Here is a 10,009-nt window from a genome sequence, read left to right on the forward strand (position 1 = left end):
GGTATTTTTGTGTGCATATTTACACTCATATTTATTTATAGAAGGCTCACCTGTAGCTCTGTGTGTATGAATGGGTGTGTGTGTCTCTTTAAGACGCCTGCTGCCGCTGCCGCTGCCGCCTGGTTTTGTGTAGAGGAGCAGAGGGAGTCACGCCATCGACTCAGAACATGCCTTAATTAGACAAAAAGTTGGAGTAAACAGGAGGAGACCGCTTCATAACCTCTCCAGAAGTCCAGCGGAGGCTGTGTTTTTGAAGACGGTGAGTTTTACACCCTCGGTTTGGTTTTATAATCTGCTTTTTAAGTCGCATTCTTTAAAAAGCGAAGAGAACAAGAGAGTTTTCCGCCTCTTCTGCTACTCTTATACAAGTGGAGGGAAGGAAGGTGGGCTGTGTGTGAGTTCACCCCCAGTGTGTGTTCAGTGTTTTTGTAGGAGAGTCGCAGGTCGTGGAGAGATACAGTGTTAGTACTAATCTGAGTGTCCTGAAACTGTCTCAGGACTAACTGAGTACCAGTGAAAAGTCTCAGACATGAGGACCAAATTACCCAAATTAGATTATAACTCAGTATCTCCGGCTCCGCTGATGGCCTACGCAGGTTTAACCTGAGAGCTTTACTTCTCTCACTTTATTACCATAACAATCCTGACCAAGGGAAGTCTGATGTCTGTCTCCTCTTTTTCACCTGTGTGTTAAACAGGGGTTAGTGTGTTTTTTCCTTTAATGTCAACAATGCAGTAGCCTATCATGATACGACTTGACATTAGAAGAATTTACAATATTTACAGCTTTGGAAAAAATTTGAGACCACTTCAGTTACTGAATCAGTTTCTCTCATTTTGCTATTTATAGGTATATGTTTGAGTAAAATCAACATTGTTGTTTTATTCTATAAACTACGGACAACATTTCCCCAAATTCCAAATAAAAATATTGTCATAAAGAGCATTTATTTGCAGAAAATGCAAAAAAAGAAGTTCATATTCATAATGTTTTAAGTCAAAAGATCAAGATTTGGTGAAAAAAATCAATATTTGGTGAAATAACAGTTTTCATGCATCTTGGCATGTTCTTCTCTACACTGCTTTTGGATAACGTTGTGCCACTTCTGGTGCAAAGATTCAAGCAGTTCGTCTTGGTTTGGTGGCTTGTGATCATCCATCTTCCTCTTGATTACATTCCAGAGGTTTTTAATTTGGTAAAATCAAAGAAACTCAATTTTTTTCCAGAGCTGTATATTTTTAGAGTTTATTATTTAGTTTAAACAAGATGAGGAATAGTGTGATGTCCATATGGAGCACTTAAAATAACAAGTTAGGGAAACAATATTTAGAGACTTAAAACTTCCCTTAATTTAATAAACAATTTTCTAGTTTAATAAAGCATTTAATAAGGTGTTCTCTCAGCCATGGAGGGTTATTATAGAAAACAATTTCAAAGAAAAACAGGATCCTCTTTGTAAATTAGTCTGCATTTTCAGTGTGGTACAGAACCCAAATGCAGGGAAGTTAACAACCTCCCCGTAAGCCTCTGACTGCATCAGAACGTATATTCATTTTGTAATGAAACATGAGCTTGTGATCCTTCTCTGGCACTGACAAAATACATGTTATGCCCATGATTTTGTGATGTTTATCTGGATCATGATAGTGATACAACATAATTTTATCGTCAACCTCTTCCTTCACAAAACCATTTTGAAGTTCTGTTGATAGTCTTCATGGGTTGCGTCCCCCCATTTAACTGAACTGTCCTACTTTTCTTGTAAAGCTGATCATTACCTGAGGTTATGCATGCTTTCCACTCTAATACACTCTGAAAGGGCTGTGTTGAGGTTATCTGCCAGTCCACACTTGGCTGCTCTTCCTATTGCTTTGATGCTGCCGCCCCTCATTAACATGACAGTGAGGGAGTGAAGTACAGTCTGCTGTCTGTCTGTCTTTCACCAGTGTGTTAATCTGTCTTCCCCTCATGATGTCATTTTGAGGCTCTAGCTTATTTGTGCTGAAGTCTGCCTTACTTTACTGTGTAAAGAGGCTAATGGGAATCTTACAAGAGCTTCAACAAGTTTGTGGTGTTTGTGCTCATTCCTCAGTTGACCCAAGCTGGAGGAGGTTTGTCCGTGGCGGGATGCAGCCCACCCAGGCACATGTCTCCCTCTTCTCGGCGCTGCTGCTTCTCTTGTCTGGTCTCTACTTTTGTTCTGCTTGTAATAAAGCCTTATGTGCCAGTGATGTTAGCAAGTGTCTGATCCAGGTAAGAAGTCTTGATATAACATTTTTTTCATTTTTTCTGCTTAATTATTTGGCTTTTAATCTTACAAATATTGCCTTTAGCATTTCATTCATTCAGTCATTTTAATTGCTTGTGGGGATGTGGTTCAGTATTGTGGCTGTTCAGACTGTTGCCTCTTGTTATATAAGGCTGGGATAAGAGCCTGTGGCAATAACAATGTCAGCTGGGGAATTTTTGGAGATATTTTGCTCTGGCCCACATCATATTTAAGGCCTATTCTCTCCAAGCTCCAGTGATGGAATCTTAGTTTTTCAAAATCCAATCTAATCATGGAAGAATTTCTTTAAAATCTGCTGTTTTATATCTACAACTGACCTTGAGCTCTCTCATATTAAGTTCTTCCACTGGAGAACCTAAAGGTTTAATCTGTGCTGATGAGTGATCTTAAGAACTTAAGTTTGTATACCTACAATGACTTAAGTCTCGTATTTCAAAAAGGCAATCATCCTTCCTCAGACCCTGTATTGTTCTTGGTGAAGGTTTGGCCGCCTTTTTTCCGTGTCTTTGTGCACATCTGGAATGTGACCCCTGCTGGGAGCTCCTCCTGCTGTTCTGAAGGCAGCCTGAGGTTGCGCAGTGCACTTCAAAACCATAACACTCGCACTTCATCAGGATCAGCTAAGTGCATTTCACCAGAAAAATAGCTACACTCACGCTCCATCAGTGTCAGCCTAGTGTTTCTCTATAGAAACTACAGGATTAACACTCATGAGTAATAAACATCAGCTAACTAACTATAGTTTTCCCAAAACACTACAGTGTGTTAAGATCATTTCAGTTTTCAAAAGTGATTTTGTGAATTGCTTTTTAACAGAATGTCCAAAGTCACAAGCAAAACTTATCTTAACTCATCTTAACTAGTAAGTGTACGACTTTTTAGTTGGGACCGTCCTAAAATGCCGTTTTTATACAGCCACTTTATTACATTCAGTTATTTTGTATCAGAATGAAACACACTATTTTTCCTTTTTCAAAGGGCTTGTGGAACAAAAATAGACTGCTTTTTTCATTGACTGGTTTACATTACCAAAACAGGCTTAGAGAACCGACATATTATAGCCTAGTTTTAACACTGTAACAAAATTGCTGTAATTATAATGCATTTCATTTACTTGGGATTTTGGAACTGGGAATTATGTCACAAGCCATCTTGGATTCTAAACTCAGATTTTGTGAGATGTTTTTGACATTCTTAGTAGGATATCTGACTTGTGGGGACACTCCAGTTGAAATGTCCTAGTTCCAGTAGAAATTTCCTAGCGATGGTTAGCTTTTAGCCTTGTCCCTCTCATTTTTCTAGGTTTAGCTGTATAAGGTCTTGTACAAAAATCTACAGTAAAAACAGTTTTTAACTTGTGCATTTATGTGCCTACAGGTAGATGACTGAGGAGGTCCATGTTTGTTTTTAAAGAGGCAGATGTTGTAGAGAAGAGACAGTAAAATGATTTGGCTAGAGTTAGCTTTTAGCCAAAAACGGGCAATGTACCTTTTTGCTTGCATCCCTATCTTCAATGTCAATGCCTATTGAGTTTGAGGTGTCCTGTGAACACTGGCACAAGAAAAACTGTGTCTGGTGGTGATGTGCTGCTCTCACGTTTTATGTTTTCGCCAGCTTTGATTGGGGCTCGTGCTAGTATGCTGAGTGTATGTAAATTAAATAAAGTCAAGACTGTTACAGAACAATCTTGGATTTGAAACTGTTAGGATTTGAAACTGGATTGGATTGGATTGGATTTGAAACTGTTAGGCCTGTTATATCTGTTTTGGTTATGATGACTTTTCTTTTTAAGGAGGGCACAACAGTGATTGAGATTCACAATAGGTGGCTTCCTTATACTGAAATCTTAACTATATCAAGTATTTTTTCTCCCCATTCTATTGCTACTTTTAGTGACAAAGTTGTATCTATTGTCTTTATAATGGGGACTACATATAACAGTCTATACTTTTTGTTAATGGGATAACAGCACAGACTGAGCATCCAGCTGACACACTTATTTTATTAAGGGAACTTATAGTAAAGTTATAAGTGTCCCTTTCTGCCAGTCCATGGCTATGTGGAGCATTGTATTCTAACACAGAATGGGCAACGTAATTAAATAGGTCTTTGAAAGCATGCTAAGGGCTAAATGAGGAAACTGGAGATGAGGTGAGATTAGTGATTGCTCTCAGGTAACAAAACGGAAAAAAGCACAATGTTTTTGTTTTTTTTCCCTTCAAAGTATTCATTTCTTTGTGCTGTGTTTTACAGGAGCTGTGCCAGTGCAGGCCGTCGGATGGAAACTGTTCGTGCTGTAAGGAGTGTATGCTGTGCCTGGGTACACTGTGGGAGGAGTGCTGTGACTGTGTGGGTGAGTGTGATCCTGCCAGCTCAACCTAAAAACAGAACCATTCCCTATATTCCATTATGCTGTGGAAATGATATTTACCACAAAGTGAGGAGCCAGTGCTCCCGTTCTTGCTTTGGAAACAGTGCAGATGTACTGTAAATGCCTTGCTTTTTCCTCTAACTCCATGTTTATAGAACTTGTTAGGTGTATGACCACTATGGAACCAGCAATTTTCAAAAGAATGTGAAGTTTTGGAACTGACTCCAAGAGCTGACTCCATGTTTGTTGAAGTTGCACTGCACTATTGTGGATGCATTTGACTTTTTGTCATGCTCTTTTGCTGTGGTAATGTTTATTGCGAATAAGTTTACTTTACTACTTTAGTAGTTACCTCAAATTAGAGGTGTCAATTGATTTAAAACATTCTGGATAATCACAACAGTGAATAATCACATATTTTAGAATTTTTAAGACTGAAGCTTTTAATAATATTCAAAGGTGAGTAAAAGAATGAGTTTCATTAGAAAATTTGAATTATATTTGTATATCAGTGGTGTCACTTGTTTTAAAAATAATATTTTGTGATTAATCATGATTTAAATCTTTATTTAAGAAAGAATTCAAATGCTGATAGTTTCCTGAATTTTTGGGAGGGAGACAAAAATAGTGATGTAGTGTGGCGTGTTTTTTTTTTTTTTTTTGCCCCCCCCCCCCCCCCTTTTTCGGAGGACCATTAAGACTTTAGTGGTATTAATACAAACTTCTGGTAACCAAGGTCACTGTGCAGAGGGAGGACATAACGATGTGTATATGTATACAAAATAAACCAAATAGAAAATAAAGATGGAGGGGATAAGAGAGAGAAAAATAAAAGGAGAAAAAAAATCTTTTTTTTTTTTTTTTGCTGAATAAATGTTTTAATGTAATTTTTTTAAATGATAAAGGATTATAAAGATTGTACATCTTTACATATAGAGGCTGCCAGCGGGAACTCTGTAAATAAACATTTCCTAGAGAACAGAACGTTATGTGTTTTAATATATGGTTTAGGTGGCTGCTTACTACTCGTAAAAATAAAATGTTGAAATTAAATGCAAAGGAAACAATAGTTGGTGCTGTAAGTTTACAAATAAAACAAAATCATAATTATAATCGAGAATCGCTTATATATTGAAGAATATCAAGATTTATTTTTTAAATATCGCCCAGCCCTAATTTCAGAATAATTTTGGTGCTTTTAAATTTGAATATTTTACAGTCCTAGAAAAAGGTTAATGTAGAGCCTTCACATCAAACACAAGGAAGCTTGGCAACAGAAGCTTTAATGGAGATAAATCATGCTAAACCATGTTCCATGCTTAATCAACATTTTATCAGATAATCTGATGTTAAAATGATAATCCAGTCTGAAGAGGAAAGCATTACTTTGACATGAGCCACAGCTGTGTGAGTGTGTGAGAGTAAGATGAAGAGGAGGAGGGTGCAGACAGTGAGAGTTAGTTTATCATATCAAATATAGTCATATTTTAGCATAATAATACAAAATATTCTACCTTCTGAACTCAACAATCTAAATTTTCTAATGCATCTCCAGACTTTGTGAAAACATGGAATTATGGGAGGAAGTGGGGATGAAACTATTTTTTGTAACTTGCCCTAAAGGTGACAGCACTTTTTTTTTTTTTTTTGACATTTCTGACATATAGAGTGTTTTGACCTGCCAAATATTCACAGCTTAACTACACCACTTGCTGCTCATGCTTTTCTTCTTTCTTGTTGAAGGAAATGTGTGTTTTGGTCACAGCTGTGTTTACTTTGTCTGACTCTCTTCTCAGGCATGTGCAACCCGAAGAACTACAGCGACACACCTGCCACCTCCAAGAGCACCGTGGAGGAGCTTTACAGACCCATCCCGTCGCTCTTCAGAGCGTTGACTGAGGGAGAAGCTCCCATTAACATGATGGTGGTGTCTTTTCCTGTGGCCGAGGAGCTCTCCTACCACGAGAATCTGGTCTCCTTCCTAGAGACCATGGAAGACCAGCACCAGAACATCTCACTTCCTGGCAACAGCATCCACGCCAGTTATGATAACAACCAAGGTAGGCCGATGTCAGACATGACTTTTTCCTTTAACGCAAACCTTTGGCTTTTGTGTTCAGCTGTTTTACATGGACCTGTCATGAGTATTGTTACTGACTTATTGTGCAATATATGGACATGACCTTGATCAGTTTTGCTGACCTTAATATTGCCCATAACCTTTACGTAGCAAGGAGAGCCCATTAACAATAAGTATATTTATTAAATTGTTTTAAAATAATTTTTTTAATCAATTTAGGATATAATTGAATATCCTGAATATAATTCTATATTATATTTCGCTCATTAATGCTATATTGCAATATTACTATCTCAAAATTTTAAATATCATTGAAAAGTTTAAAATGTGAAACTCATATGATATAGATGTATTACACTCAGAGTAAGAACTTATTTATTTAAATTGTGGATAATTATGGCTTACAGCCAATTAATACCCAAAAATCAGTGTCTTAGACAATTTTACCATTATATAGGACCAGTTGGTATTTTTGGCAGTGTGGACAGTGTGCCAAGTCCTGCTGGAAAATGAAATCCGCATGTCCATAAAAGTTGTCAGCAGTGGGAAGCATAAAGTGCTGTAAGATTTTACAGGGGAAACACTGCAATGACTTTGGACTATATATATATATAACACAATGGATCAACACCAGCAGATGACATGGCATCAGAATTTTGGGTTTTCATTAGCTGTAAGCCATAATAATCAACATTAAATGCCTAAGAGAAATGAATAGAAATTAAATAGAAATAAATGCTTAATAGAGATCACTGTGTTTAATACATAAAATGAGTTACATTTTAAACTGTATTAATGAATAACTTCTTAATGATATTCAATTTTTTTGAGATGCACTAGTATGCTTTATTTTATCATAATATCTTTAGCAAAAAAGTTGTATAAATACAGTAATACTTTTAGTGCAATTATAGCTTGGACAATCAATCATGAAAGGTCTAGTTATACGTCAGTAAGGTTCAAGGCCCCTCATGTTGAAATACACCACTAGCTCTGAAACCTACTGCTATACTAAGTGTGTCTTCTTCCATAATCAGACTGCTGTTACAGCACATGTGTTTCTGTTCAGAAGACACTTAGACATGATGTCTAGGGTTTCTACTGGTACACAAAGCTTAAGACTTTTTAATATTTTAATCATATGGAATCATATCTTAAATTTGGGTGATTTTAATGTTCTATTATAGTCAAAACTGAGATATGACTTGCAGTATTGGGTAACCAATGGGTCTAATTAAATGCACTAACCATAGCCATACCTGTGCTAAAACATAAAAAAAAAAGTATTATGTCATCTAAATTACTTAATTTCTGGGATTTATTGTTTATATTAGAGAATGTTTATATTTATATCTTATATTTATGTTTATATCTTATTTTTAATAACATAATGAAATAAAGTAGAATTATTAAAACATACATTCATGAAAAATGTTGACAGTATATTTTTAGTGGTATTTATTTCTTATTTTTTTTAATTACTGATTAATCTAAGATTCCATTTTGTTACAATAAAGTACAAACAATGCCTCCTGTGAAACCATTTTAAGCTTTAACACTTAAATTATTATAACCAAAAAATCTGATTTGTTTAATGTAAAGTTTCTAATAAAAAAAACAAGAATGTTCCTAATTTAACAACAGCCTTACACACACTTTAGACTACATGATTTCAGAAAGCAAATAAGTAAAAGTGCCAGAATTATTTTGTCACTTCTAATTCTTGTTTTATTTAAAACACTTGGCTGAGTTTAATTGGTTTTCCTCCATTTTGATATCCAGTGCCCAAATTTAGCAGAATAACTGAATCTTATTTTATGTAATGCTAAATCTTTAACATTTTTGAACTAATTTTTAATATTAGCGTAGTTACATTTAATAACCATTTAAGAAAATGCTTTGTAAAAAAAATTGTATGTACAAAAATGAAATAATTATTTAGGCATTTTGTCCATGTGGTGGAGCTACAAGTTAAATCCTGAAATTGAGATTCCAGAGGAGTTTCTGCAGTATTCTCAAAGTAAATCGAATGATTGTGTTCACTAGAATTACTAATCAAGTTTTTTTTTTTTCTCTTTCTTCTTACCCCTTAGACAATATGTGCACTGTGGTGTATTTTGATGACTGCGTGTCGATTCGTCAGTGTAAGCAGTACTGCGAATCGATGGGAGGCTCAAAATACCGCTGGTTTCATAATGCGTGCTGCGAGTGCATCGGGCCCGAGTGTGTGGACTACGGCAGCAAAGCAGTAAAGTGTATGAACTGCCTCTTCTGAACCTGGGCTGGTCATGAATAAGCCTGAGGCCACTGGAGGGCGCCATGACAGGACCACAGGTTCAGGAGATGCTGACCTGGGGGAAAGGTGATTCTTCGATCATGTAAAATACAAGCCCTTGTTTTATTTTTGCTCTTTGTGTTAAACTTTAACACTTCTTTTCATAGTTCCCTAGAAAAGAGTATATGATGTATAGATTTAGACTTTTTATATGTTATTCTTGAATGTACATCCATGCATAGCCAGCTGCGCTCCCAGTGGTACCGCCTGCTATGCCATATAAATGCTTTTAAAAATGAGGGTTTTGTATGAGCTGCCATACAAAACACTTGTTCCAGTACTGGAGATATAAATTGTTGACAATCATTAAGGACAATGTCTGAACTAGAACTTTTTATAAGACGTTTCAGCCGACAAATGTAGGTGTGATTTTGCATGTCGTCATATGACTGTAACAGCCAGTGTATTTTTGTGAAAAGGTCTGTCATAAAAATTCTTCTCCACGCAGGTCTAGAAGTTGTGTGACTCTTCTCAGGGTGTGCATGTGGAACTGATGCTTTCACCATGCTTACCCTGAGGCACTTCATGCATATGGACCAAGGCTGCAATTGCCAGAAACCTGCATGTTTTTCTCTGTCTTTCAATAATGCTTATTAAAAGACAAGAAACATTTGGTTCTAGTTATGCTTCTGGAGTAACAATGTGCACTCTTCCTGTGAGGACCAGTGGGTAGTCTCTAATTACTGCATGAGCTGAGTATATAGCAGAACATCTGCTTGAAGATCCAGGGGCTCCAAGGCTGCTTTAACTGCTATTCTTAGAGAGAGTAGTAAAGTAATGGGGCCTGGCGAACAACAAGGAATCAATGTGATTTTTAAAAAGTTGAAGCCATTCAGACAGCGAAGTTCTTAAAAGTGTTTATAGTAATCATGCAGGGCTTCATATTTGTTCTATGTAATCATTATGTGCAGTTGCAGATCAGTTAAAGTCCC

The 10,009-nt window shown here is 36.4% G+C and overlaps 1 protein-coding gene across 1 annotated transcript; it reads left to right on the forward strand.

Moving 5' to 3' along the window:
* The first annotated feature begins 106 nt into the window (after nucleotides 1–106).
* Nucleotides 107–9,687, forward strand: twsg1b (twisted gastrulation BMP signaling modulator 1b). The gene is made up of 5 exons (XM_007235986.4): nucleotides 107–259; nucleotides 2,094–2,254; nucleotides 4,545–4,644; nucleotides 6,459–6,722; nucleotides 8,836–9,687. Exons 2-5 carry the CDS (start codon nucleotides 2,129–2,131, stop codon nucleotides 9,015–9,017), a joined length of 672 nt encoding a protein of 223 aa, XP_007236048.2. The 5' UTR covers nucleotides 107–259; nucleotides 2,094–2,128; the 3' UTR covers nucleotides 9,018–9,687.
* The last annotated feature ends 322 nt before the right edge of the window (nucleotides 9,688–10,009 follow it).

Source organism: Astyanax mexicanus, chromosome 6, assembly GCF_023375975.1.
Source record: "Astyanax mexicanus isolate ESR-SI-001 chromosome 6, AstMex3_surface, whole genome shotgun sequence".
Classification (NCBI taxonomy): domain Eukaryota; kingdom Metazoa; phylum Chordata; class Actinopteri; order Characiformes; family Acestrorhamphidae; genus Astyanax; species Astyanax mexicanus.

Coding starts and splice junctions, on each gene's coding strand:
- twsg1b (XM_007235986.4), top strand. CDS start 2,129: ATGCAGCCCACCCAGGCACATGTCTCCCTCTTCTCGGCGCTGCTGCTT. Junction 2,255..4,544: donor TTAGCAAGTGTCTGATCCAG/GTAAGAAGTCTT, acceptor TGTGTTTTACAG/GAGCTGTGCCAGTGCAGGCC. Junction 6,723..8,835: donor CAGTTATGATAACAACCAAG/GTAGGCCGATGT, acceptor CTTACCCCTTAG/ACAATATGTGCACTGTGGTG.